The sequence below is a fragment of the Panthera tigris genome, chromosome B3, assembly GCF_018350195.1.
Source record: "Panthera tigris isolate Pti1 chromosome B3, P.tigris_Pti1_mat1.1, whole genome shotgun sequence".
In the NCBI taxonomy this organism is placed as follows: Eukaryota; Metazoa; Chordata; class Mammalia; order Carnivora; family Felidae; genus Panthera; species Panthera tigris.
In genome coordinates this window covers 145,662,386-145,690,055 of record NC_056665.1, presented here as the reverse complement: position 1 = coordinate 145,690,055, position 27,670 = coordinate 145,662,386, and the positions used below count along the sequence as shown (strand labels likewise).

The following is a 27,670-nucleotide window of genomic DNA, read 5'->3' as shown; positions in this document are numbered from 1 at the left end:
CACATTCCGCCTTCACCGGAGCCTTACCAAGGACTGTTTTCAGCCCACTCGGAGGGCTTGCTCCCGATTTTGCCCACGGAGGAGGCGCAGTGTGCGGGGCCGGGCAGGGCGGGCTGGGGGCGCGGTGCTGGGTCACCCATGGGATGGTCCTCTGAAGCCGGGAGAGGCCTTGCAGGACAGGCCCGGAGGCCAGAAGGGCTGCTGGACGGAGTAGCCACACAGCTGTGGCTCTCTGCTCCCAGCCCAGACCCTCTCCCGAGAGGCCACGTTCCTGTGGCCAGTGACACGGTCCCTCCCTGTGGAGGCGAAGATGAGGTTTTTTTCCAGAAACAAAGCAACCACCAATAGAGTGTGTGGCCTGGGAGAATAGAGACAAGGGGCTCAAAGAGCCTGCTTGACCCCAAAGCCCGCCTGGGCAGGGGCCATCCAGGGCCTGCCAGGGAAGCTGCTGCCTGAGCCTGAGGCAGGAGATTGGCGCTCAGGGTCTGGAGGCGCGGACCCAGCAGAGAGCCCCACTTTACCCCCCTCAAATCTGAGCTTCACAGCAGGGGTTTGCGTGAGAGGCTACGACGCTCTAGGAAGTACAGACGCAAGCACACACCCAGCTTTTTCCAGAGCCTTCTAAAGCAATAAGCACGCCCTGGTGGTGGCAGCCCGGCTTGCCAGCAGAGGGCACGCTCAGGGACAGACGGGGCCTGCCAGGGAGGCCGTTCGATCCTAACCAGCACGGGAGGGTTTGCTGTGTGCTAGAAGGGAGTCCCTCTTCACAGACACGCGGGAAAGCGCGTGCCCAGCTTAACGCTCCCTCGGACATTCATCTGCCGGTGGCTCTTGTCTTGCTGAAACTCTGAGACCCGGCTAGAAAGACTACGTTAGGTGGCTTCTTCCAATTTTGGTTTTGAAGGGAAGGTTTTGGGTTAAGCGTAGTACCACTCTGAATTTGTGAGGGTGGGAGCCGGCGAAGCCCACAGGGCACGCAGCGTGGGCACCACCGGGAGGGGCCCGAAGCCCGTCTCGGAACCCCAGGGCTGCCCGGCGGCCCGGCCTCCGAAACCTGGGCAGGGCCGTGGCTGTGCAGCACAGCCTGTGTGTCCCCGCTCTGGCCGCAGCCGACCGCGTACAAGAGACGTACAAACCAAGCACGGTCTTTAATGACGTCGGCGAGGCCGTCGGCGGGGGGCGGAGGGGTAGCACGGCCTCCTGCACCTCCCTCCCCCTCCCAGCGCCCCTCACGGCGTACCCATGCCACCTCAGGCGTAGAAGATGAGCTCTGGGATCTGCCCACCCTGGACCCCGGTCCCGTTGGTGCTGTCCGAGGAGCACTGGAACTGGAAGGTCACCTTCCCGCACTGCACTTCCGTCATGCCCTCCTGCCCAAAGTAGCTGAGCTCGCTGCCATCCAGGACCGCGCTGGCCGTGTAGAAGGTGTCCTGCTCCACCTGCACGGGGTGCTCAAACCAGACCGAGAAGGTGTTGCTGGAGCCGTCCGAGACGAACTTGGTCAGGTTCTGGGCCAGGACCACCCCCAGCCGCTTCAGTTCGATCTTCACGCCGTACTCGGCCTTCCCGGAGCTGGAGCCGTACAAGCCCAGCCCTGCCACGAACACCCTCCGGTCCACGGCAAACTGGATGCTGTCACAGCGCCCGCGGTAGCGCCACTGGTTGCTGCGGTAGGCGGAGGACTGGAAACGGTGGCACCTCTGCGGGGCCAGGCCCTTCCTCTTGGTCAGCGGGAAGCTGAGGAGGGGCTTGTTGGCGGCCGTGTACCACAGGAAGATGCTGTGGGTCTCCTCCAGCGTCAGGATGTCCGACTGGGCAGCGCCGTTGGCGAACTCCTCCAGGGTCATGGTCGGAATCCGGACCAGGTAGAGGACGGGCCCCAGCACGTGCCTCTTGTTGCGCGGGGTGGCCGGCAGGCCCTGCCTCTTGCACTCTGCTTCCGCCCAGCTCAGGACGGCCTCGAAGACCACGGCCTCCTTGGCGTTGAGAGCTTCCCGCGTCACGATGATCTCCAGCGTCTGCCAGTCAATCTCACAGAAGCCTTCAGACCTCAGAGCCATCTCCGCCTGAGCATCGATGACCTCCCAGCAGCGCTGGGTCAGCTCGGGCTCCTCAAACAGCCGGCTCTGGGACAGCAGGACACAGGCGTTTTTGGCTTCCAGGCTGGTCTCCAGGAAATTAACACAGGCTTTAGCTAGTGCCGGCACGATGTACTTCTTGGCAGCATAGAGAGTGGCCAGCACCGTGTCGGCCTCCAGATCGATCTCGTCACTGTACATGTACCTAGGTGGGGCGGGGACCGTGTCACAGGCTGCGTGGGGCATGCCCCCAAGAAGCTGCACGGTGCCCGCTGGCGGCAGCCAGGCAGCAAGGAGCCACCCCCTCCTCGCGGACTCGTGCAGCAGGCTTACTTTAACAAGATGAGGAAGGCTGCGGGCTCCACGTCAGGGATGTGGATTTCTGACTTAACTTCTGCCAAATCGCCATAAAACATGGCATAGAAGACAGAGCTCCCAACGGCCAGGACGTACTGTGGATGACACAGGAGCTGCCCTGAGCCCCGGACCCTCCCTGCCCCCAGCGGATGCCGCACCCGGGGTACAGGGCAGCCCCTACTCAGGCGGTGGGCAGTCGCCTCTGCGGGCTTACAGGGCCAAGCCTCTACCAACCTTGTGGGCGGGCACCCTGCGGGCCGCTCCCGGGGGCCCCACGATGAAGTGGACGTCAGCCATGAGCTCGTTGTTGAACATCAGCGCGTTCCTGCAAAGGGCAGAGGCACACGGCTCGGGGCTCGGGGGTCGGGCCGGGGCGCGGGCGCGGGCGCGGGGTGCGGGGTGCGGGCGCGGCCCGGGCTCACCTCTCGCGCAGGGTCGGGTGGAAGGACTGCCAGTTGGGACTCTCCAAGTTGTTGTTGTCGGGCGCGGGCGGCGCGGGCGCGGGCGGCGGCGGGACGGGCGGCGGGGCGCTGGGCGGGCCCTTCCTGCCGGCGGCGGCGGCGGCGGCGGCGGCGGCGGCGTTGCTGTTAGCGATGTCCGTGGCGGTGGCGGTGGCGGTGGCGGCCGCGGCGCCGGCGGCCGGGTACAGCTCCGCGGCCATCTTCGCGGGCAGGGCGGCCTCCGCGCGCGACGGTGGCGCGCCGTGCACCCTCGCGCCGCGCCGGGGCCGGGGGGGCGGCTCTGCGAGCACCAGGAGCGCCGTGAGGCACTGCGCCACCCGGCCGTGCAGGCAGGCCAGGGGCAGCAGCATGGGGCCGCGGCGGGCGCTGCTGCCTCGGGCCGCCCCGCCCCGCCCGCCGGCCCGCAGCCCGCAGCCCGCAGCCCGGCCGCAGGGGGCGCCGTCCGGCCCACCCTCGCCCCTGCCGCCGCGGCGCCCGCGCGTCACGCCGCGTCACGCCGCGTCACGCCGGCCCGGCTCCGCCCCGCCCCCTCGCCGACGGCGTGCGCGGCCTGAGCCGCCGCGCCCGCTCGCCGACGGCGTGCGCGCGCGCGCGCGGCCTGGGTCCCGCCCCCGCGGGCTGTGGCTGGCAGAGACGGCGGCGCAGGCGCAGGCGGGAGCGCTCGGGGAGCCGTGGCTCTGCGCGCAAGGTCCGCGCTTGGGGGCCGGTGTCTGTGCGCAGGCCCGGGTCTTCCGTTTTCCGCGTGCTGGAGTTCGGCTGCGTTGCGTTGAGGGTTTGTGCGTGCTTGACGCTCGCTAGCCGGTCCTTCCCAGATGCGGGGTCCGCTCTCCTCCGGCGCGGCTTGCCGTACCCGCCCCCCACCGAGGCCCGAGGCGGGTCCGGGGCTGCGGGGGCGGGGGGCGCCAGGCCTTGTCCCTCCCGCGTGGGGCCCGTCCCCGCGCCGCGCCCCTGTGGGCTGGCGTCCACCCGTCCGTGTGGACCGTTGTTTCCCGCCCGCCTGCAGTGCGGGCTGCTTGCTAACTAAACGCGGGGGTCTGGGGGCTTACCTAGGAGGCTGCGCCTTACTCTCCGCGGTTTGTTCGTGTGCGTGCCTGCCAGCTCGCACTCTCCGTCCTGGGAGGCCGCTCTCGGGGTCCCTGGTGGGGGGGGGGCGCCTCTTTCCGTCCTTCCCTCCCCCCCCCCCCCCCCCGTTCTCAGGTTGGGGAGATCTGGCGGAATCTCACATCGCTGTGGGTTTAGTGTCTCCTCTTGGCGCTTCTCACCAATCCCGTCCATCCTGCGTGATCTTCTGTGAGCTGCTTTTCTTCGTAAAGTCTGCCTCTTGGCCCGTTTCACTGCCCGTGCCGGGCTGGCGGCGCCGCACAACCTTTGTCACCGGCCCTGGGGGAGAGGGTTCAACCTACCCTCTCCTGCAAATTGTCTGTTTTCCTGGACTTGTTGAGGTGTCCTGGTACCCTCCCCCCCACCCCCCACCACGTGCCTGGGCAGTCGGGAGCTACAGCACACTTGGCCATGGGCTCCGTTTTGATTTGGTTTGTGATTTGGTTGCTGAAAAACGTATTACTGGGAGAGAAGAGACATCTTATTTTATTTTTAAGCCTACGTTTTTGAGCAAGTGAGAGTAAGTGCACACATTGGGGGGAGGGGAGCGAGCAAGTGACTGGCAGAGACAGGGAGGGACAGAGAATCCAAAGCAGGCTCCATGCTGTCAGTACGAAGCCCACCAGGGAACTCCAACCCACAATCTGAGAGATCATGACCTAAGCCGAAATGGGATGCTTAACCGACTGAGCCACCCAGGCGCCCTGAGGGAAGATACGTTTGAAGAAGTGATGTTACTGTTACGATTTGGAACTGTTTTCAATAGAACATCAGAGCTAGAGGTGAAAACTTTGACACTGATTAATTTCTGAGGTAGAAAGCTGAGCTTAAAAACTACTTGTAAAAGATTGGAGACAGATGTGCCAGAAGATGGTGGGAGGGCCTGGGCTGAGGTGGCAGGCAGCGGCTCTTGGTTGTGCTTTGCCACCAGAGTGCCACCAGCCGTCCAGCCCCATGTGCCCAACACAGGGAGCTGTTGCCACTGACTCGCCTTTCCAGAGACCGCTCAGCGCCCCGGGCCTCTGGAAAGGTAGGCGAGTAGCCGCTGCTCAGCAGCACCCCCCTGTGGTCAGTGTGGGAGGTGTCACTCCAGCCCTTGGAGTCCTTGGGGACCCAGACTGCCTCAGGGCCAGCTGCCAGTCTCTGTGTTTCTTTATGTGAGCCAGGACTGGCGGGGGATGCGAGGGGGTGCTTCTAAAGGGGGTGCGGGTAGGCCCTCGCGGGGCTTCCAGGGATCAGAGCTCAGTCACGTAGGCCCTTGCAGATGCAGGGAGGCTGGGAGAGGGATGGGGCCAGAGCCCCAAAGGAGGGTGCTTGGTCGGCGGACGGCCAGGGTCACCTGCTAGTGCCGCTGACCAGTCCCAGGATCTTGCCGGTCTGCCCTTCCTCCTCCTCCACCCTCTGACCGCACATGCCTGCTTTCTGGCTCGCCCGTGGCCCCCTCAGGCCTCCGCAGCGGCCCCTCTTGAGCAAGGTCTTCCCAGATGATCCTGCCCAAAGGAGGTTTTGTTTCTGGTGTTCTGTCGTGGACCCTGTGCCACTCCGTCTGTGCACTCACAGCAGTGCCGTAGCCCACCGAATTCGTCAAGTTACTTGGTCTCCCCCGCCCCGGGGGCTGGAAGTGTCCTAAGCCTAGGGCGCTAAGGGAGTCTTCTAGCTCGTAGCTTAGAGCAGGGCACGAACGAGGGAGAGCGTGTGCGCGCGGGCGCGTATGTCCGGGTCCCTCCGAGCCCTCCCTTACTAAGGACCGTGTGGTTATTTAAAGAGATGTACCCACGCCCGTAGCCAGAAGAGCAGCGTGTTTCACAAGAGTAAACGCGGTAAAGAAACAGCTAACGAACGCGCTGTGTCTCAGTCATAGTCCACGACCCGCCAAACAAAGCAGCACGGTGTGGCGTGTGCACCTGCACAAGCACGAGGGATGCCCGCACGGGCCTAGCGTCCTGCCCCGGGAAGCAGCTGTGGGAGGGACGTGGGTGAGCGGCCCCAGCCGAGGGGCGGGGGGCCCCGGGGAGCCTGTGCGGCGGAAGGACGGGGAAGGGCCGCCCCGATGGGGAGACGGCGTGCTGTGTTGTTCCCGTGCGCTGTCCGGGTCTGGAGCATGCACGTTCCTCGAGGCCCGGTGGGGCGAGGCCTGCTCCCGTCCCAGGACGCAGTAGCACTGAGCCCACGTGTCTGCTGCAGACCCGTGCCTGTACATCCCACGCTTTGCCCACCTGCTGGAGTTTGGGGAGAAGAACCACGAGGTGTCCATGACGGCCCTGAGGCTCCTGCAGAGGATGAAGAGGGACTGGATGCACACTGGCCGGCGCCCCTCGGGCCTCTGTGGAGCAGGTGTGGCGGCCTTGCTGGCCGCGGTGCTGGTTTGCGTCCTGGCTTCTGCAGGCCGGGCACGCGGGTGGTGGGCGGGCTGTCTCCACAGCGACCCTGGCCGCCGAGGACTGCCAGCTGCTCCCTGCACTGACTCTCAGTCACAGGGGCAGGGCAGGACTCGTGGAGGCCGCGGCCAGCCCTGCCCTGGCCCCGCGGCCCGGTCGTTACTGCGGAGGGTGTCCGGGCCTCTCCGGCTGACTCCTTGACCCCCGAAAGGGTAGCTGTCTGGGTTGCCCTCTAGGTGGCAGCTGCCTGAAAACAGTCCCGCAACCCTGTCCTCCATGTCTCGGGGCCTGACGCGGACCTGGGTCTGGAGCCCTCCCCGGCAGGCCCCCACCCTGGCCCCCACCGGCTCCATACCTGTCCAGAGCGCCACGGGCCTGCCTCCCCGCGCTCGGCTGCCAGTAGGATCGTTTCCCATTTCGGAGCCCGATTTCCAAGTGCACTGCCCACTCGGGGCCTGTCCGAGAACCAACCTGGCTGTGGCCGCCACGTGGGGCCCACCGCCTTTTCTCCCCGACCCCGGGCCGTGTCCCCAGAAGCCTCACCTCCACGGCCGACCAGTGTGCCTGTTCGAGTCACCTGAGAGTCAGCTCGCTGGTTTGCGGGTTCTCAGGTGGATTTTAATTCTCCCTGTGTGGAGGACGGAGTGTGAGATGAGCACTTTCTACGTTGATAGATCACTGCGTGGTTGCACGCAAAGCCGTGTGCAGCTTTCAGGGGCTGTGACGGTCACATGCTGTGTAAGCGTTCCCCATGGTGAGGCTGGGGACTCGGCGCCTGCAGGCCCCCCAGGCAGGGCTCTCCCCACCGCAGGTCATCGGCCCCGAGCGCTGGGCTGCTGCACACCTGTTCCGATGCCTGACTCCCGTCGTGCCCCCCCCCCCCCCAGCACTTCTGGTCGCAGCCAGGATGCACGATTTCCGGAGAACCGTCAAAGAGGTCATCAGCGTGGTCAAGGTGTGCGAGTCCACGTTGCGGAAGAGGTAGGTGGCTCTAGTTTGTGGCCTGGGGCATAGACGGTTCATCCGTCGGGCCCAGCCAGGCCCGTTGGTCGGAGCCACCTCCCGGGGGGCTCCTCGGCGTGGGCGCCACCCGCCTCCCTCCCGGGCGTCTCGGTCAGTCCTGGCACCATGCCAGCTGCAGGTGCAGTGCCTCTCTAAGGTGGGTTGACGTGGACTGTGGGGGCCCGGGAGCCTGGTCCCCCACCCGGGGGGACGCCCGGCTGACACCGAGGGCCACCGTGCCATGTGTCCGGGTGCCCACGAGCTCCTGCTTTGGGGTGTGGTGTTCGTGGGGTGGCACAGCTCAGCATCAGATGCATGTGGGCTGAAGTCCAATTGCCAGCAGACCTGTAATTGTGCCTGTTCTCACAATGGATCTGGAACATTCGATGGCTTGTTTTCAGTGGAGGTCATATCCTGTGGCAATTTTCAAAGGCAGATAGTAAGGCATTTTGTTTGTTCAACTTCTAATTCTCTTCAAAACAGTTAAAAAAATTGTTTTTTTCATGTTTATTTTTGAGAGGGAGAGATCACGAGCAGAGAAGGGGCAGAGAGAGAGGGAGGGAGAGAATCTCAAGTAGGCTTTGCACTGTGAGCACAGAGCCCGATGTGGGGTTCGATCCCGTGACCCTGGGATCATGACCTGAGCCGAAATCAAGAGCTGGACCCCCAACCGACAGAGCCCCCAGGTGCCCCTGACCATGCATTTTTAAAACCACACTACTCCACTTTGGAGAATCATTGTTCTTCAGTGAGTAACACTAGAGAATTTGAAGCCACAGCGGTGTGAACGTAATCGTAGTTTGGAAAGTTAATCTGTTGTGTTGAGAGCTTGTAAGAATGGGTTCACTGAAGGTAGAGAGCACTACTCGTTCATCCAGAAACATACATACGTTTGTTTGTTTATTTGTTTGTTTAGCGTTTATTTTTGAGAGAGAACTCGCGCGTACACGAGTGGGGGCAGAGAGGGAGACAAAGACTCTGAAACTGCGAGATCATGATCTGAGCCCAAGTGAGACGCTTAACCGACTGAGCCACCCAGGTGTCCGCCCCCCGCCCAAGTTTTTTACTGAACATTTTGTAGGTTGGGGGCACCTGGGTGGTTCAGTCAGTTGAGGGTCTGAATCTTGATTTCAGCCATGGGATCAAGCCCCTGTCAGGCTGACTGTGGAGCCTGCTTGGGATTCTCTCTTTCTTTCCCTCCCCCTTGCTGGCTCTTGATATCTCTCTCTCTCTCTCTCTCTCTCTCTCTCTCTCTCAAATAATAAAAAACTAAAAAAAACAAAACAAAACGTGTCTTGTTGGGTGTGTGATGTAGGGAATTGAGCTTGAGTCAGCACATACCTAGGGCTGCTGGCTTGGCCTCCTTCCTTCTGGGCCTCCTCTGAGTCTCCCCGTGGGAGCGACAAGGGGAGCTTATCGCTTGTCCAGCAACAAGGGCAGGTGACCCCTGCCCACCCTGCCTTCCTCCCCAGGGCCCCGCCGTGGGGGGTGGCAAGCAGGGCCTGGTGACCAGCAAGTGGGGCCACAGTGCCCGATGGCCGTCTCCAGGGCCCTTGTCCCCCTGTGACTCTCTTGTCCCAGGCTGACGGAGTTCGAAGACACGCCCACCAGCCAGCTGACCGTGGACGAGTTCATGAAGATCGATCTGGAGGAGGAGTGTGACCCCCCTTCGTACACAGCTGGGCAGCGGAAGCTGCGCCTGAAGCAGGCGAGTCCCCGTGTCCGTCCGGCACTCGAGTCCCTCGAGGCACTTCCTAGATCTCGTGTCACGTTCCTACTTTGGGACGAGAAGCTTAGTTACAAAGGCTCGACTGGGTCTGTGTCCGCACAGCTCGCAGGGAGAGGCGGACAGATGGGTGGGTGAGCAGTGGGTGGGGCACCAAGGGCCAGCTCTCCCCAGGCCGTGGTCCCCATGCCTTCCAGGGTGTTTCGCGTACAGTGCCTTGGGCAGGCGCTGCCTTGCTCTGGGGCCTGGTCGTTAACGTTTACCCGGAGGGCTGGGGTCCAGGGCCGCTGCTTCGTGTGCCGCCTGCGGGGCCCCCGGACGACACCCGGGAGGAGGGTCCGGGCAAGGCCCGGTGGTCTGCGAGGAGAGGCGGGGTGTGCACGCCGCGTACCTCTTTCACGCCTGCCTGTCTCCACTGAAGGTTCTGGGTGCTTTGTTTCAGCTTGAACAAGTTCTGTCCAAAAAACTGGAGGAAGTTGAAGGTGAGCAGCCGATCTTACCGCTACAGATGCCTCGTGTCTCTTAGAACAGGGGGCTTTATATTCATGGTTCGCTTCTAATTTCCTGCTGCAGGTGAGATATCCACCTACCAGGACGCGATTGAGAACGAGCTGGAGAGCAGCCGGCCGAAGGCAAAGGGGGCCCTCGCCAACCTGACCAGAGACGGTGAGTCCCGCCGGGGCCCCCGCGGCCTCGAGGGGCCGGCCCCCGCCCTGCCGCCACCCCTTCTGTGGCCGAGGGATCCCGCCTCACAGGGCCCCGCTCCCAGCCCCGGCCACCGGCCGCCTCCTGGCCCTGACGTGCTGGGCACAGTGTCCAGATGCTCCCGGGACCCCTGCCCGCCCGCCCCCCACCCAGGTTCCAGCCCTGCCACCCAGATCTTCCTTCCAGACTGTCCTGCTGCCTCCCTCCAGACCCCTCCCTGCTGTCGCCCGCCCTGTGCCCTCCTCAGCCTCCCTGGGGCTTCCTCCGTGTCGTGGCTCATGTGAACGTTTTCGGGTACGCACTTGGTCTTCCTTTGTCCCCCGGACGCCCCCGTGTCGACTTCTTTCTGGGTGCTCTGGGGACCCCGTCTGGAGGTCCCTGGTTTGCCAGGGCCAGGTGCTCGCTCTCACTGCCCGCCCCTCTTCCCCGGGGTCACTTCCTCCTAGCACCTCTGGCCCGCCCCGCGCCGCCTCCCAAGGACCCGCGTCTTCCCGCCCTTGGGTCTTCCTCGGCCGCCCGCTGGTCCGGTGACCCACCGTCCGTCGCCGCTGCAAGCGGCGTCCTGCCCCGTCTTCACTGCTGCCGTGCGTGGGAGACCGCGGTCTCCAGGTGCTGCCCTGGGCTCCCTCGTGTCAGGAATCCCGTTACCACTCCCGGTGCCGCGCTCTTGGTCCCCAGGTTTTCCTCGTGAGTCGCGGGGGTGGCAGCGGGCACAGCCTCCTGCAGGACACGGGGCGGCTCTGGCTCGAGATGCCACCTTTCCCCGAGAAGGAAATGCTCGGGCCTGGCTTTCACCGGGTCTGGGCTCCGTGAGCGTGACCCACTGCCGGGACGGCACCCTGTCGTCGGGCCTCCCCGTCTGGGCCCCCGGCACCGTCCACACAGACGGGCAGAGCTGTCTCGGGACACGTTTGACTTTGTTATTTCTGTGGGGTTTGCGCTCTCCTCTCCTCGCATAGCGTTGTTTTCTGGTGTTTTAGTCGGTTCGCGGTTCCCCACGGGTCCCGTTGGTCTGTTCATCCTGCCGCCTTCCCGTCGCTGAGCCAGGAACGCCTGTTCTTCCAGCTTTGCCCATGTCCTGACCTTCAGGGTCACTGCTTGGGCGGCTCGCGTGCAGGGCCCGTGAGCCCGTCCGAGCGGCAGACGCCGTCCTGACGCCCGGTGTCCGCGGGGCTCACGCCTCTGGCTGGCGCTGCTCTCGGAGGCCGAGGTTTCCGTGAGGAATTCGGTCTGGTTTTCGTGGTCGTCTCCGTGTTTGGCACACAGCCCGTCCTCGGTGCTCCTGTGTGCTCGTGGCCCACCCCGGGTCTGTGGCTGGAGATGCCCGTGGGCTTGGGTCGGGCTGGGTCATCGCACTTTCTGCTCCTCGCTCGCTCTGCCCGGTGACCCCTCAAGGACAGAGGCGGCCGGTGTCGGCTGCCCCCGGTGCAACGCCTGCGGCCGCCGTGTTCTCACAGGCCGGTGTGTCCGGAGGGCCGTCCTCGGGGCTGCGTGCACACCCCATCCCGTCCGCGTGTGCTGCTCCGCTCCCCTTCCTCGGCGCTTTCGTGCGTCGTCGTCTCGCGGCAGAGAATTGGACGCTGCCTCGTCGCCTGGCCTGAAGCTTTTTCTCCCGTAGCAGGTGCAGCTGGTTTCTGTCCGTCACCGTGACTTGTTACCGGTCCCTTCTCTGCGCCGGGGGCCCCCTCGTCCCCTCCCCCCGCCCCCACGGGAGGGCCGTGTGGGTGGCAGGGGCCGGGTCCTCCGGGCAGGCATCAGGGCAGAGGTGTTCATCCGGAGGGATCATCACCCCACACGCGTTTTCTGCTCCAGGGCATCAGTGGTTTCGTCCCCCCAGGGCTGCGTCGGTTGGGACGTGACGTTCTCGTGTCAGTCGGCGCTCGCCACGAGCTTTAAGTGTGACACGTTCCAAACCGGAGTAAGGTGTTCCTTTTTTTTCTTTTAACGTTTGATTTTGAGAGAGAGAACCAGCAGGGAGGAGCAGAGAGAGAGACAGAAGTTCTGAAGTGGGCTTTGCGCAGAGAGCGGAGAACCTGACGTGGGGCTTGAACTCACGGACCACGAGATCGTGACCTGCGTCGAAGTCGGACACTTAACCGACTGAGCCACCCAGGCGCCCCAGAGTGAGGTCTCACGTAAACTTTAAACTCTGTAAGGAACCACGCACGTCGTTGGTGACTCGTCAGTGGTTTTACTGAGGCGTCACTGACGCACGACAAACCGCAAACTTAGAAGGCGGTGTTTTGGTGAGATGGACGAGCCCCCCCCCCCACCCCCCCACCCCGACGCCCTGGGCCTGTGTCAGCCAGCCCTCGGAGGTCGGTTGTACTTCCTGGCGTTTTTCCTCCGTGGGATCACAAGGCCCGTCCTGACTCGCGTCCGGCCGCTCTGCTGTGTGGGAGCGCGCGGGTGGGGTGCACAGCGGCCCCGTCTGTGGTGCGTGGCAGGCCCGACGTACGCCCGGGTCGTTAGTCTAGCCGGGGCTGACGCACACGTGGGGTGTTTTCTGGGTTTGGGTTGTCGCGCACACAGCGCCGTGAACGTCTGTGCGCAGGTGACCGCGTGGACGTTTGCCTCCTCTCTGCCGGGCCAGCGCCGAGGAGCGGACTTGCTGGCCGGTGCGGGGCACGCGCCCCTGTCTCGGAGGGGCCGCCGCGTGTGTGCCCCGCCGGGCGTGGGAGCCGCTTCCCGACGCCACTCTCGGCCTGGCGGGAGGGCGGTGGCGCCCGCAGAAGCCGCGGCCGGTTCTGACGGGCCGTGTGTTTTCTTCTTCCGGACTCTCGAGTGTCGCCTTCGTGTCCCGAACACCAGTTGCTCACGGGGGGGCCACGCGCTCCAGCTGGTTGCGATCGAAGCGACTGATGTTTTGTGGGTTGCTTCCCGAGTCACTTCCTAGATGTGACTAGGAAGTTTTGCCTGATCCCAAGCCATAGGTATTTTTCCCCGTTAAAAAAAGTTTTTAGCTGTTAGATTCGAGTGAATTTTTGCACAAAGCGTGAGGCATAGGCCGAGGGCCGTGCTTAGGTGTGTGGACGTCAGGCTCCCTCTGTGACGAGGCGCGTCTTTGAGCCCCTCTTTCGTCGGTTGCTTACTGATGTTAACGAAGCAACTGCTGGCTGGACGGCGATGCTTCTCTGCACAGCGGCGGGGCCCTCTGCCTTTCCACGCGGTTCACAGGCGGTGTGTGCGATTGGGTCCCTAGGCTCCGTGGAGGACACCACGTCCAGTGTATTCGGGGAAGACGATGCTGAGGACGAGGAGTTAGAAGCCGCTGCCAGCCACCTGAACAAGGACTTTTACCAGGAGATCCTTGGTAGCGGCTTGTCCAGCAGTTCCGAGGGGGCCGGAGACCCCGACGGGGACGCCAGGCCCCCTGCCCTGGAGTCCCTGCTTGGCCCCCTGCCCACCGCGGCCAGCCTGGGCATCTCAGACTCCATCCGAGAGTGCATCTCCTCCCAGAGCCAGGACCCCAGTGAGTGCCTGGGGGCTTGGGGAGAGGAGGGGGGCTCCTCTGGGCAGGGGGGCGGGACCGCGGCCGGCAGATAGCAGGTCCAGGTCGCCCGTCCCCAGCTGGGCGAGGTGGGGTGCAGCCTCACGGAAGGGTGGGCGCTGCGCCTGCCGTGTGTGAGCCATCGGTGATCCCGGCGTGGGCTTGTCACCACCCTCAGAACCCTTCCCCAGTGGCCCGCTGGCTTAGTCCTGGCCAGAGTCCTCTGCTGGCCGGGGGTCCTCCTGCCCGAGCTCCTCCACGGGGACAGGGCCTGCGTCCCCCGCCCGTCCCTTCTCGTCTGACCGAGGGCACGGTCCCCGCCGGTTGGGCCTCGGCGCTGGCGGCGCCGGCGGCCCGGCAGGAGCGTTGGCCTCACCCCGCTGGGAGAGGCCTGGGGCGCGGGCTGTCCCGCTTCTTCCGCGTCTTCCTCCCTCAGGTGTCCCCAGACTGCAGGGTGCGGGCCCTGCCTCGTCTCCGGGCACCGAGGGCTGGGCCAGGAGCCCCTGTGAGGCTGTGCCACCCAGACGTTCATCACATACCCTGTAGCCAGGTGTGGCGATGGGCGGGCACGTGCCCGCCCCGATGGCGGTGACGTCTAGGGTGAGAGGGACAGCGACACGGCCCGAGCCCGGTGTGCAGGTTGTACCGTAAGGGCCCGTGCGAAGGCCCTGAGGCAGGAGGGGACCATTCTTGCAGGGGCCGAGGGAGCCGGCATTGAGGCAGAGCAGGGAGGCGTGTGAGCGATGTGTCTGAGCGCCAGGGGGAGTCCACGCGGGGCCTCGGCCGCGGAGCGACGGTGTGGCCCACGGGCTGTGGGTGGAATCGGGAGGAGCCGGCAGAGGACCATCTGGCGACGGGGGCTGCAGAGAGCAGCGGCTGCCCCGTTTTCTGGGCCGTGCAGACTGTGCTGTTGACCCAGCTGAGGCAGGGGGGGAGTGGCCAGCGGGGCCTGGGGACGTCCCGAGCGTGTCACTGGGGACTCTCCGCGGCCCCTCTCCTGCTCCAGAGACGCTGCTGTCGTCCGGGAGCCGCAGGGGCCGGCGGGGCACCGCCTCGGCCGTGGCCCTGGTCTAGTGTCCTTCCTGCACGAGCGCTGGCGTGAGAGCCACGCACTGTCCCCCGAGGGGCCGCCGTCCGCCCTCGGCCAGAGCCCCCGAGTCCTGAGACAGCCCGGGGGAGTGTGCACTTGGTCACCGGTTACTGACCCCCAATGACACCGGTGTCGTGCTTCCCCGTAGCGGACGCGTGTGGGGACGGCGAGCTGGACCTCAGTGGCATCGACGACCTGGAGATCGACAGGGTGAGGGCGCCTGCAGCCTCCGCCCGTGCGGCACGTGGTCTGTGCTGGCCACGCCGCCCTGCCCTCCCGCGGGTGGGGCGTCCCCACACCGGGCCACCACACGGCCCCCCGGGACCTTCATCAGTTCCCGGGGCGGGGCACCGTGTCCTCAGCTCAGTTCCTTCTCGGGGACCTGTGCCCCTGCACTCTGGCCTGGCTCCTGTGCCCCTGCTGTTGGCCTTGGAAGGGGTGGAGGACGGCAGGGTCCCCGACCGGCTCCCCCAGTGAGCCTACAGCCTCGTGGGTCAGAGGTGCACCCCTGACCAGCGTACACAAGCAGGAAGGGTGTTGGTGGCCGAGACCTGAGTGTGGTGCTGTGTTCTGCCCAGTACATCCTGAACGAGGCGGAAGCCCGCGTGAAGGCCGAGCTGTGGATGCGGGAGAACGCGGAGTACCTGCGGGAGCAGAGGGGTAAGCGCCCGCCCGGCCGCCCGCCCAAGAGCCTGGGCCACGGGGCCCCTGCTGATCCTGCCATTTGGGGACTTTTCAGAGAAAGAAGCAAGAATAGCAAAGGAGAAGGAGCTTGGCATCTACAAGGAGCACAAGGTAGGGGCACCCGGTGCGCGTGGGGGCCGGCCTTGCTCCCCCCCCCCCCCCAAGTCACGCCAGGGCTCCCGGGGGGCAGCACAGACCTGTGCCCCTGGCCGCTGGGCCCTGACTGTGCTGGCCTCCCCTGGGACAGATGTGCCGTTCGGCTTTGGGCAAGATCCTAGGCAGGCTGAATTGGGCCCTTGTGACCTCTGTGGACACCCTGTCCCACCTCTGGGACCTGAGAGAACCTGCAGTCACACTTCCCTTCCTGTTGCTGGTCACAGTGATGTGGCCTGCTGCTCGTGTGGCCGGATGGGGAGCACCTTTCTGGGGCAGGGGGTGAAGGAGGCCAGGGGTGGCCCTGGAGCTTGGGGGTCAGGGTTTGGGGCCCCCGGCAGCATGGCAGGGAGGAGCTGGCAGGAGGCACGGTTAGGCCCTGGTGCGTGGTGCGGCACCCAGGACGAGGTCCGTCCCCGCTGGGTGACGCCTCCTGAGGTCAGGGAGCACCCTGTGTGCCCTTCGGGTATCTGCGTGGTGGGTTCGTGGGCGGTCGAGTTGGCCCCACGCCCCGAGACCTGCCCCCGGCTGGTGGTGATGGTGAGCTGCCAGGGCACAGTGGGGTGCAGCCGGCCTCCCCCGTCCCAAGAGGATGTGGGAGCCGCCCTCAGGGAGGCCCCGGCCCCCTGCACACCTCGGCTCCCCTGGGCGGGGGGTCCCCAGGAGACCCTGGTTGCCGAGCCCCCCCCCCCCCACCTGCCGGTGTCCAGCCGGCCGTGCCCCCACATCCCACGCGGCACCTAGCAGGCTTACGGGCGCTGAGGTCCCCGTGGGGTGGTGACGTCCCCGTTTCCGTTGAGCCCAAGAAGTCCTGCAAGCGCCGGGAGCCGATCCAGGCCAGCACGGCCGGGGAGGCCATCGAGAAGATGCTGGAGCAGAAGAAAATCTCCAGCAAGATCAACTACAGCGTGCTCCGGGACCTCAACAGCAAGGGCGGGGGCGGTCTGCAGGAGGAGGACGCACAGCCCGAGGGGCGGACCGCCACCCGGAAGCTGTCTCGGAGGAAAACGCCCGCCAGGAGGCACAGGGCCGACCCCGTGACCGGCGTGGGGAAGAGGTACTGGGCCCGGTGGGCCGGGTGTTGGTTCTGAGCGGGGCGGGAGGCCTGGGCTGGCATTCGGCCCCCAGGTGCTGGGGACGCACGTCCGCCTCGCGCTGCGCCCGCTGCCCTGCGCGCTGACGAGGGGCTCCGGCCCTGGAAAGGGGCTGTGGCCTCAGGGTGTGTTGCGCTCACGGAGCGGGTGGGCCGGCCTGTCCTCCAGGAGGGGCTCTCTGCACCCCGTGCCCTGGCTGCATGCCTCTCTCTGCCGAGAAGGGGGACGGGCGGAGAGCACGTGCTGTGGGGGGTGAGCGGGTCAGGGGAGGAGCTGGGAGCGGCAGAGCAGGCCAGCGCCCTGGGCCCAGGGGGTCACGCAGGGCGTCATGCGCCCTCGCGCAGAGGCGCCCTGGAGGGCCTGCGGGGGCGGGGTGGCCCCACTCCCCCGCCCTCACCTCCCAGACCTCTGTCGCTACCGGTTTTTAACCCTAACTCGACCGAGAAGTAGAAACGTTTTTGGTGTGTTTTTTTGTCTCAAGTGGGACTAAATGTCTTTCGTGGTTTCTGTGACCCTTTTTTTTTTTAAGCTTTGTTTAAGTAAACTCCGTACCCAACGTGGAGCTTGAACTCACCACTCTGAGACCAAGAGTCGCGTGCTCCGCCGACTGAGCCAGCCTGGTGCCCCTTGTGACGCTTTTTTTTCTAATTTTTTTTAAGTTTATTTTTATTTATTTTGAGAGAGAGAGCGTGTGAGAGGGGCAGAGGAAGGGCGAGAGAGAGAAAGAATCCCAAGCAGGTTCTGTGCTGTCAGCACAGAGCCCGACATGGGGCTCAAACCCACAAACCGTGAGATCGTGATCTGAGCCGAAATCAAGAATCAGACGCTTGACTGACCGAGCTGCCCAGGCACCCGTGACACTTTCTCTAGAAGTTGGTTATTCTGCTCCCTGGTTCCCGAGCGCCCAGCGCGGCCTGCCACAGACCAGCACCCCCGTGATCCCTTCTGGTCGTGGTCTGGGGCCTGGGGCGGTGTCCCCAGCCTGTCCTCTGCCTACTCGCTGGACCCCCAGAGCGGCGCCCTGGGCCCTCAGGAACCTGGCACCCTCCCGCACGGGGCCTTCCTGCCGGGCTGCTCAGGCTGCCCCGGGCTGAGTAGGTGCGTCACCCCCACCACAGCCCAGGGCCCCTGTCCACGGCGCACAGGGGCTGCTTTGTCTCTGGCCGCCAGTGGGCAGCGTGCGGGCGAGCCCCCGTCTCCTGGGTCAGCTGTGCCCTCTCAGCGCCAGTGCGTCTGTGACCCGGGCTGTGAGAGGGTGAGCGGGCTGGGGTTATGGGCCGAGGGGAGGAGCGTGCTTCCTTCCCAGGGGCTCGCAGACCCTCCTCCGGGCTGCTTGACCCATACCCCCGCCTCCCCGCTGGCCGTCCCACATGCCCTTGACCGCCGTGACTCTTCCCCAGCCAGGTGGGTGGACAGGCCAGCTTCCCAGTGGGGACCGGGAGTCCACCTCTGTGGGAACCGCCCTCCCTGCACCGGGCCCGTGGTCTGGGCCGGCACGGCCACACGCTTGCTGGTCTCCTGCCCAGAGGCCGCCGGCCTGAGGCCGTGCCAAGCGGAAACCTCCCACGAGCGCTCCGAGGGCCTGTCCACCTGTCAGAGCTGCCCTGGTGTCCACTCCCAGTGTCCCAGGGCTCGTTGGCACATCACAGTGGTGGGGTGCGCTCGGTCATCTGAGGCCCGTCTGGATGCTTCCCCCAACTGGCCCTGGGGCAGGGTCCCTGAGCGTGGATGGCTTCCATGGCCAGGCCGTGGGAAGGGAGCCTGCCTCCTCTCAGTTGGGGTCTCACTGTCGCCCCGGACAGGTCGGCGTTGTCCGGGGGGTCTTGGTGTTCTTCTCCTTCCTCCGTTCCTTGCAAGTGGCAGTGTGGCCGATGTCCCGGCTTTTGTGTTTGGAGGGTCTGGGGGGAGGGGGCTAGGCCCCCACTCCTCCAGGCATCCAGCCACGGGAGGAGCAGGGCTGTGGTTGGCTGCTGCCCGCAGCCCCCACACGCCGATCCAGAACCTAGGCTGGCAGAGCCCGAGGGCAGCCCGACGTCAGGTCTGCGTTCATCAGATATCGATGGACGTCAGTCACGGCCCAGGGCTGTCTCCTGTTGGCTGGCGTGGCGTTTTAGCTAAAATTGGCATTTGCTGCCAACGTCGTAAAGAAGCTTTCACCGAAGAGCCCTGCTTTCCGACTTCTGCCAGGGGCCCTGCTCCCGCCCCAATTCCCAGCACAGCGGCTGTGCCCCCACGTGGTACGGTGCCAGTGCCTGGCCTGTGGGGGTGGGGACTCGGAGATAGATGCCGTCCCTCTCACGGGTCTGTATCACGTGGACACGCGACCTGTTCAAACGACTGGCTGGCGCCGCTCGCGTTCGCGTAGGAGAAGCCCCCTAGCGGCATAGGCGCGGGGCGGGGGAGGGGGGGGACGTGATTGGCACCAGAAGGAGGAGACCTGCTCACTGAGAGAAAAGGCAGAAGGAGGGGCCGGAGGGCAGAGGGAACCAGGGCAGGTCACAACAGCTTGAGGCCCGCAGGGTCCACTGGGAAGAGTGACCACAGAGCGGGCCCCGGGGAGGCGGTCAGGGCCGCCGGGGGCCGGGGAGCCGAAGCAGGAGGGGCTGGGCACCGAGAGCACACCGTGCTTGCGGAGGAGTGGCTGGCCACGCATCTCAGCGGGGCCCCCTGTGTCCCGACCGGTGGCTCTGGCCCAGGCTGAGGCCCTGCGATGCGCTTTCTTCTAGGTTGAGGCCAATGGTGTCTGCGCAGCCGGCCAAGAAGGCGGCCGCAGGAGAGGTACGTGATGCGGCCGCGGCCGGGGGCAGGGGCCTCGAATACCAAGCTGTGAGCAGCTGAGAAGTCGGGCCGGCCCAGGCCCGGGGAGGCCTGAAGCCTGCAGGTGGCAGGGCAAGTGTCCCAGGAGCAGGCCTGCCACTCTGGGGTCGCACTGCCAGGCTGTGTCATCAGACCTCGTGCCCTCAGGGCGAGGCTTTCTGGGCACTGATGTGGGTGTGGGCTGAAGGGTGGGGCGGGGGGCCACTTGGGAGGTCAGGGGCTCTGGGTGTCCTCACTGACCACTCTGGGAGCACAGGGACCCCCCCCCCCCCAGGGCAGGCGGCCTCTAGAGCCTGTCCCCTCACCTGCAGCCCTTGCCCCTGAGCCCGTCCACCCTGGGAGCCGAGCCCGCCAGGCCCACGGCGGTGCTGGTGGAGAGCGGGCCCGTGTCGTACCACCCCGAGGACGACCCCGATGAGGACGACCCCGACGAGGACGACGGGGAGCCCTGTGTCAGCGCCCTGCAGATGATGGGCAGTGGCGGTGAGGGGGCAACACTGGCACTGGGCGGGGCAGGGGTGCTTCAGAGAGAGAGAGAGAGAGACAGAGAGAGAGAGAGAACCAGCGGGGGAGGGGCAGAGAGAGGGGGAGAGAGTCCCAAGCAGGCTCCGTGACGCAGAGCCTGATGCAGGGCTCGAACCCATGAACCATGAGGTCGTGGCCTGAGCCGAAGTTGGGCGCTCGACTGACTGAGCCGCCCAGGCACCCAGGCCTGTCAGCTTCAAACGCAGTCTTTCTGTCCAGAAGGAGGTTGGGCCTGGGGCGTTCACAGCTCGGCTCCGTCCGTTCTGAGAACATCAAGTACTGGAGGTCGCCGACCGGGCCCTCCCCGATGTGAAGGCCGCGGGCTCCGGGTTGCAGGAGGGCCGCCTGGCCGGCGGGAGCGGGGCTCCCACCCGCCACCCCACTCCCACGGCGCTCTGCCAGGCACCCGGGTGGCCACGGTTCCCTTCTGCGTTCCACAGATTATGGTTGTGACGGCGAGGAGGACGACGGGTACTGAGCCGTGGCCCCGCGGCCGTGGCGTCTGGCGGTGGGGGCCTCGGTGGGCCCGCCTGCCCCGCAGCCCTCACCACGGGCGCTCAGCACCTCCGTGGCACTTGCTGCCAGGACCACGTCGGGAGCGTCGTCGGGAGCGTTTCTGCCCAGCGGGGGACTGGACCGCTGCCTGTGCGTCTGGTCCGATGTGTCTTGTCCCGTGGAAGGAAACTGAGGCGCGAGAAGGCCCGCTTTTCGGAGCGAGTGGAGGGCTCCTTGTGGAGCCGGGTGCCTTGGCCCCCACCCCTCCCCGGGGCTGAGAAGCACCGCACCAGCCCCACCCCACCCCCGCGGGGCCAGGGCCACTCTGTGCCTGTGGCTGTGTCTTCAGCCAGACCTCGGACTCTGGCCCACTCCTGGCCCACGACAGGACAGTTGGCTCCATGACCCCTGGGTGCACAGCTGCCCTGGGCAGTGCCCGCACAGCCTCTGGTGGCTGCCCAGGGTGTTGGGCTGGCCCTGCTGCATGGAGCCAGACCCAGGAGCTGGACCCGGGAGCCGGAACTGGACCCGGGAGCCGGCACAGGAGCCAGGAGCCGGAACCGGGAGCCAGGGCCAGAACCGGGAACTGGGAGCCGGGAGCCGGAGCCCAAGCTGGAACCAGGAGCCACAACTGGAACCAAGAGCCAGAGCCAGAGCTGGAACTGGAGCCAGAGCCGTAGGTGCTCCTTGCTTGACCTGGGATCTGGCTCAGTGGCCACAGAGGAATGACAGGCAGAGGGTCTTCGAGCCTGGCCACTCTGCTCTGGATGGTTCCTGCTGCCCTTGACCACCCCTAAGGACCAGGCCTCGTCGTTGGAAGGCCCAGCAACCACTTTCAGGGTCTCCGCTTGGGCGTTGCTGCTCTGGACATGGCCACGGAGGCAGGGCAGATGTTTTTGCTGCTCGAGGCCCCAGACCTGGCCACCCTGCCCCCCCACCCCCCCACAGTGGCAGAGCGGGGCCACACTGCCTTCCCAGGGCCCAGCCCTCCGTCTCCAGGGCTGGGCCAGACCCCTCCTGAACGCAGCAGTACGTAGGTAGGGAACTTTGAGGTCTTGACTGCACGTGTCTGTACCCTGCAGCCAGCCTGGACCCCGGGGCGCCTTAAAAGCCGGAGAGGAGAGTGAGTTTAGTGGAACAGAAAGATCCGTTACTTAAGCAGGAATTGGCTGAGGCTATGGTCTGTGCCTTCGCATCTGGGGCTGTGGCCTGCCTTGGAGGAGGGGGGCCACGGCCAGTGGGAGCGGGAGGAGCATACAGTGTGCAGGCTGGACTCACGCCTGACCCTATTGTCAGATGCGCTATGGGGACGTGGTTCGGCTTCATTAGCAGTCCCCTTGTGCCCAGCCCCGTAGGAAGTCCCAGAGTCTGCTCCTGGCCCCGGTCTCTCGTGGGGCCACGGGGCAGGGAGAGCTTGGCCGCAGCGGCTCTTAGAGCAGCCCCAGGCTCTGGCTTCCTGGCAGGGCCGGCGGGGTGAGGGGTTTCACTGAGCCGCTCGGGGAGCAGAAGGTGGGCCGAGCCTGGCCATGGATGACTGGCTCTGGGGACTTCCAGGTGGAGGTGTGGCGGTGGCCACGGAGGTGACAGAACCACCCTCTGGCAGACGGGGCTGCCTCCCCAGCAGGGCGAGCAAGGCAGGGTTCAGGACGGGGCTCTGGCAGGACACATCCCCAAGGGGCTGGACAGAGGAGGTTCCCACGGAGGAAGAGTCCTCTGTCCCAGTGGGGATGGGGTTTCTGTGGGGGTGTGCAGAGGGCTGGGGTCCTCGGAGAGGATGTGGTGAGGAGAACAGTGAGGCGCGGGCCGTGACCGAGGTGCCGTGACCTGGGGCTGGCAGCCAGCAGCCCTGTGCTCTGTGCCAGGTCGCCACCGCCACCGGCGTGGGCTTGCAGGGGACACACAGGCCCGTGTGCCCCTCCGCCCCATACCTGGACGCCCCTCGTCCAACCCTGAGGATGACCTCCGTCTGGTCGCCGGGTGTGGCTCTCTTCAGGGGGCCATGGGGGGTTGTCCCTGGCAGGTGCGGGCTGCAGCTGATGGGACAGGGTACCAGCATCACCTGTCCCCCCCCTCCCCCCAACCTGGGTCCCTGCGGGCTGGGCCGCAGGAATCTGCACCCAGAAAGCTTGGGAGGCCTAGGTGCCTGGGCCAGGGAGGGGCAGGGACCTCACTCCTGCGTCTGAGGGTCAGGGTCACTGAGGTGCTGAGAGCCAGTGGGTGGTCAGACCCAGGCCGGGATCAAGCCCCAAGGGGGTGTGTCTGGCAGTGGGCCTGCCCGGGGTGCCTCCCCCCCACTGCGTGCGGGTCCCACCCCCGCCCCCTGCACTACAGACAGGTAGGTGCCGGTTCTGCCCTAATCTTAGCCGAGACCAGAGGGGCACGGGAGCCTACGTCACTTCCCAGGTCACCCAGCGTGGAGGTGGCCTCCCTGGGACCCATCCTGACAGCCGCCCCCTTCCCGGGTGCTGGGGCCTGGCCATACCCGCTCTCGGATGCCTGCCCCCGGGGCCTGGCCAGCGACGGCAGGCATCCCGAGAAGAACGCAGGGCTCCCCGCTGGCTCCCTGCGGTGCTGGGGGTCCCTAGGGGGCAGGCGGGCCGCCGTGAGCACGTGTGCACCCGTGGGCACACAAACAGGTTCTGGGCAGCCTGGCGGCGCGCGCTTGTCCTCTGACCCTGCAGAGCTGGGCGGCCTGCCAGTGGGGCCAGGGTCCTCGTGGGGGGCAGGAGGCAGCAAGCAGGCGTGTCTGGCAGGCTCCAGGTGGGAGCGCTGTGCCCGTTGGCTCCCGGCCCCCTGAGCCCGGCTCCCCCTGGCCAGCACGTGCAGCGCGGCCGGATGGGTGAGGGCCAGCGCCGGCCCGGACGGGGCACCGCGCGCGAGCATATGCACGGGTACAGGCCCGGCCCCACGCAGGTGTGCACGTGCACACGCAGGTCTGTCGGGGGGCCAGGCCAGGGCGAGCAGGCGGGCCCGGTGCTGGCTGAGGTCAGACGGCCCTGGGCCTGCCGCTCTCGCTGGTGCTTCCCATGGGGCACCTCCCCGGTCTCCGGGGAGGGTGGGGGACGGCCGAGACTGTGTGTGTGTGGCACCTGCTTGTGCCCCGCCACACCCTGTGCTGTGTGACCTGGCGCCAGTCCGTCCCTGAGCGGGAGTCGGAACTACAGCGTACCTTGTAGATGGCCGCAGGGAGGTGGGCGGGCCACAGCCCCTCCCAGGCATGGGGGGACAGGTCTGTGACTCCCTTCCCCACCCAGGGCTCTCCGGCAGGGCGGCCTCTCGGGATTGCCAGCTAGATCACTCCCAGGCATCCTGGGCGGACGGCGAGAGCCCCGAGGGCAGAGAGAGGCAGGCAAGGAGGGAGGTTGGCCTCACGGGAGAGCCCTCTGCGTCCGTCTCTCAAGGGCCGTCCCCAGAGCATGACATCGGTGCATTTCCTCCAAAAGGCTGTGCTCAGCCCCACCCTCCCACACCTGCCCTGCTGGCCACCGTCACCGGTGATTTGGGGCTCACACACCCCGCCTCCCCGCTGCTCCCGCCAGGTGCCTCCTGCAGCCCCAGGTGGTTCTGGACTGGTCAGGCCCCTAAGTGGGCAGAAGTGCCGATGGCCCGAGGGCGGTGTGGGTCTCTGGAGGAGGGGCTGGGCAGCCCCCAGGGTGTCCTGCTGGGTGTCGTCGCCCTCCGTCCCGCCCTCCCCGGACCAGGCCTGGATGGCAGCAACCTCTGCCGCCTCCGCCCTCCAGCATCCTGCCCTCCCACCCCTCCGTCCACCTCTGGGCGGCTGCAGCACCGAGCGGGGGGTGTCCTCCGTGGTGCCTTCCAGGCAGGGTCCAGGGCCGCTTCCTGGGGAGGGGCTGACCGGTGAGAGGCTTGGGGGGCGGGGGGGAGGGGCTCTTGTCACTGGCCTGGGTCCGGGCTGGCTGCCCCTGCCCCCGCCAGGCCGCAGATGTTCCAGGGGGGCAAACTCAGGGACTTGAACTGCAGGCCACACACACAGCCACCAGGGAGATGAGGTCCTTCGGGCTGACCGCGTCACTGTCCTCAGCCCTGCCCCCTGGCCGCTCGCCCCCTCGGGCGCCCAGGCCCAGCCTTGCCTGGCTTCACAGGCAGGTTCAACTGAGGCCCCCGCTCCCCCTGCAGCCCGGAAATGCTACATTCCCCGAATAATAAAGACTAGGAGACTTGAAGTGGCAGAGTGTCTATGGTCTTTGTCCACAGCGTGTCAAGGCCTCTGACACATCGTTGCGGGGCCCGCCCGGCCGGGCCCCCCACCCGGCGTGCGCACGCGGAGTGGCCATCTTCCACACGCCGGGCCTGTCCCCTTCCCGGATCTGAGGGCCCCCTCGCCAGCAAGGTGGCAGAGACGGGCACGGACGGGAGGCCCCGCAGGAGCAGTCTGCTGGGCCTCCTGGACACTCCTCGGCGCCCCAGGCCCTCCCAGCCCCTGGCCCAGCAGACCGTCTGAGCTCTCGGCCTGCAACCCTGTGGACACTACACCCCCAGCTGCCTGCGACCCTAGAGAGCCCCTTCCCCCACGGGGCTGGTCCCAATTACGCTACCCCCGTCCTGCAGCCGCACTCCTAGGGGCAGGGGGTGACCTAGGACCAGCTGGGCTTGGGGAGGACTTGTCCAGCGGGGGGCACGACCCTCTGCCTGTCCCCTGCCCTGCAAGAGGACTGATGGCCCTTCTTGTGCCCCCCCCCCGCGCCCCCCTCCCCCAGTCCCAGCACCAGCACCGAGTGCTTGCCCACACCCAGGCGCTAAGCCGCCACTTGAGGACTCTCGGCCACCCTGCGCGTGCATCCTGGCCCCTTGGGGATGCCGGGCTTCGTGTGGGGGCCGTGCTGGTGTGTGGCCAGCAGCTTCCCTGACCGGTCAGGGCCTCTCTGTGCCTACGTGCCTAGAGGGTTGGCTCGTCCCTGGGGAGGCCTGGGCCCCAGCCAGGCTGGCAAAGGGTAGTGGCCAAGGGACCGGCTCCAAAGTCGCAGGCCCTTCAAAGGGACGTGGGCGGTGGCAAAGTGGAGAGTCTTTATGGCTTTCCGGCCGGCAGAGGAACCTGGCTCAGGAAGCCATTGTCCCCATACAATGGGCCTGGCTGGGACCTATGAAGGCAGGGGGCCCCAGATTGGTGGGACCTGACCTTGACCCTGATCAACCACCGATAGTCCCCAGCACCTTCTCACGGCCACCGCGGCTGGCCCTGGCCAGGGAAGCGGACGGCTGTGCCTGAGGGCTAGGGCACCACCAGCGGGGGCGGGGATGGGTGGGGAACGGTGCTGGAGCACCCCCGGGGGGCTGTGGTGGAGGCGCCCTGCAGCCCAGGCCGTCTCACAGGTGGGCAGGGACGAGCTGATCGGCGGGGTCAGGAGGGGTAGGTCAGCTTCCATCACAGGGAACAAATCGCTGAGGCCACAGAGATCCTGTCAGCGAGCACCCGGGAGGCCCTGACTGGATGGAAGGCAGCGCCTCCCTGCCAGACGACGAGGGGGCTGCCCTTGGTCGCCAGGGGCCTTTGCACCAGCCAGGCCGAGTCCTCGCTCCCCTCCTTCGGGAGGTCACAGCGAACAAGGACGTTGTCTGCCACGCGCCCACTTGGCGGGGCCTAAGATGAGCGCCTGGCGTATCGCAGGGGGATGGCCACTGTGGCCCCGGCGCCTGCCCTCGGCGGCGACGTGGCGCCGAGCGGGCGGCCGGGGGACGTGCCCCTCAGGCAGGTGGCCACGGGGCCGCCAGGGCCAGACGTCGGCAGGACCTGCAGGGTCCCAGCAGGGCCCGATTGCGGGTGATCGCGAGTCCCGGCAGAGGGTGGTGGGCGCGGGGGGGGGGGGGGGGGGGAGCCAGGATCAGCACCTGCGCCTGCACAGCCCCACCTGGGCCCCAGGCGGGCGCGTGTGCGTTACACACTCAGGTGCACACACACACCTCGTGTTCGTCATGTCCGTGATGGGGAAGCGGGGACGTTCGCTCACGTCTCTGTGCCCGTCGCCCTCGCATCTCCCCGAGGCCTCCCCACACGAGCCCCTGGAGCGTTTCCTGCTACCACACACGCAGGACTCTGGAGAATGTGTATTTCTCAGCCGTCGGCTCACAGAGGTATCACTCCGCCAGCGTCGGCAAAGCCTCACGGCAAAGGTTTGCTCTGACGTTGTCCGTGGGGACGTGGCCGGGAGGGCACGGCCTCCGCGCTGTGGGGAAATCCAGCAGGCAGGGGGTGGGAGACGCGCAGAGCAGGTGTGCGGCCAGCTGGAGCACAGAGAGGTGGGCGGCTGGGGGCGCGGGAAGCCCGGGCAGGGTCTGAGCAGATGGGCCCCGTGGGCATGGACAGCGGGTCTGTACAAGGTGCAGGGTGGCTGGGAGAAGAGTGTGGGATGACGGGGAGGCCGCAGAAAAGGGGTGGCAGTCTGGAGCCCGTCGGCCCGGGGATGGCATTCCAGGCCCCCCGGGGGCAACCCCAGCCCGGCCCCGGGCAGGGCTGCTGTCCACAGACAGATTTTCCAAACCGTCGCGGACCCCAGGCTGGGAATGGGAACGCTGGGGAGAGGCGTGGTGGTCACGTGGCCCAGAGGAAGCCGCTGGCACACAAGGTTCAACAGCCGCCGGGCACCCCCTCCGCTCCTGTGCGGGCTCTGTGAGTGCCTGGGGGCTGCGGGGCCCCCGCCAGCAGGCGGCGCTGCAGGACGGCCCGGCGGGCTTCCGTGGGTCAGGGAGCCTCCGGCTGCTGCGGGTGCAGGAAGAGAGAGCCCTCTTGGGGGGGGGGGGGGGTCTCGTGTTGCACGTGGGTGGGTCAGTGCCGTGAGGAGCCCTGCTCCTGGGGGAGGGGGCACTGCTCCTCTGGGAAGGAGTCCCCCCAGGTGTGTGGCTCCTCTGCCCTTGACACCCGCGCCAGGTGGTCTGATGCGGGCAGAGGTGCCCCTCTAGATCAGACTAAGACCGCCTGCTGGGCCCTCTCCACTCAACCTTCAGCTTCACTTCCTGTCTCACCCGCACAGCATCCCCAGGACGCCGAGGTAAGGGGCGGGTTCTGCGGTGGACAGCGGGCTCCGGGTTCCCGCGGAGGGTCCAGACTTCGTGGAGACCTCTAAGCTCCATGCAGTGGTGACATCCCTCCCTTGGGAGGCCCCGGAGTGAGGGGGGGGGTGGGGGGGTGCAGGGGTTAGTCAGGAAGACTTCCTGGAGGAGGAAGGGTCCACACCAGGACTCAAAGGAAAAGACGCTGGTCAGGCCACAGTGGGGCACAGAAGAGGCAGGTGGGCCACCAACCCGGTGACAGAGGGCATTGGAGAGGAGGGGAACGTTAGGTCAAAGCCTGTGGGGGTGGGGGAGGTCAGGATGGGGTGTTGTGTTCTTGCAGAGGAGCGGGGAGGGGAGTCTCGAGTCCGTGGGTGGGGAGCAAGTGTGTGTCCAAAGAGGGCAGAGGAGGTGTGTGCTTGACCCTGGTGGACCCTGCACCCTGGCTGCTCACCTGACTGACTGGCTTTGGGCACTTGGGATTGCAAGGAGGGCAGACAGCGCTGGTG

General features: G+C 66.4%; 2 protein-coding genes across 8 annotated transcripts in view; one reads left to right on the top strand and one right to left on the bottom strand.

The window, feature by feature from the left end:
- The window catches only part of BRF1 (BRF1 RNA polymerase III transcription initiation factor subunit), a 60,644-nt gene extending 36,315 nt beyond the window's left edge, over window positions 1-24,329 (top strand). The window contains exons 1-15 of one of the 7 annotated variants that reach the window (XM_042990740.1): window positions 4,213-4,779; window positions 4,997-5,027; window positions 6,182-6,331; window positions 7,263-7,356; window positions 8,959-9,085; window positions 9,546-9,585; window positions 9,677-9,769; window positions 13,011-13,280; window positions 14,537-14,598; window positions 14,967-15,048; window positions 15,128-15,183; window positions 16,026-16,282; window positions 19,046-19,097; window positions 19,448-19,619; window positions 20,102-24,329. In XM_042990740.1, coding sequence (XP_042846674.1) covers window positions 4,672-4,779; window positions 4,997-5,027; window positions 6,182-6,331; window positions 7,263-7,356; window positions 8,959-9,085; window positions 9,546-9,585; window positions 9,677-9,769; window positions 13,011-13,280; window positions 14,537-14,598; window positions 14,967-15,048; window positions 15,128-15,183; window positions 16,026-16,282; window positions 19,046-19,097; window positions 19,448-19,619; window positions 20,102-20,139 — 1,632 coding nt within the window. In that variant the 5' untranslated portion in view covers window positions 4,213-4,671 and the 3' untranslated portion in view covers window positions 20,140-24,329. Of the gene's footprint in view, window positions 1-3,562; window positions 3,980-4,085; window positions 4,187-4,212; window positions 5,028-5,052; window positions 5,887-6,181; window positions 6,332-7,262; window positions 7,357-8,958; window positions 9,086-9,545; window positions 9,586-9,676; window positions 9,770-13,010; window positions 13,281-14,536; window positions 14,599-14,966; window positions 15,049-15,127; window positions 15,184-16,025; window positions 16,283-19,045; window positions 19,098-19,447; window positions 19,620-20,101 lie in introns of those variants that run through there. The other 6 variants (XM_042990737.1, XM_042990741.1, XM_042990742.1 and 3 more) reach the window with 6 other exon arrangements.
- Window positions 1,130-3,280, bottom strand: BTBD6 (BTB domain containing 6). The gene is made up of 4 exons (XM_042990744.1): window positions 2,858-3,280; window positions 2,670-2,760; window positions 2,412-2,530; window positions 1,130-2,283 (listed from the first exon to the last, which is right to left on the bottom strand). The coding sequence occupies exons 1-4, from the start codon at window positions 3,244-3,246 to the stop codon at window positions 1,251-1,253; spliced, it is 1,632 nt and encodes a 543-aa protein (XP_042846678.1). The 5' UTR covers window positions 3,247-3,280; the 3' UTR covers window positions 1,130-1,250.
- Window positions 24,330-27,670: the final 3,341 nt, after the last annotated feature.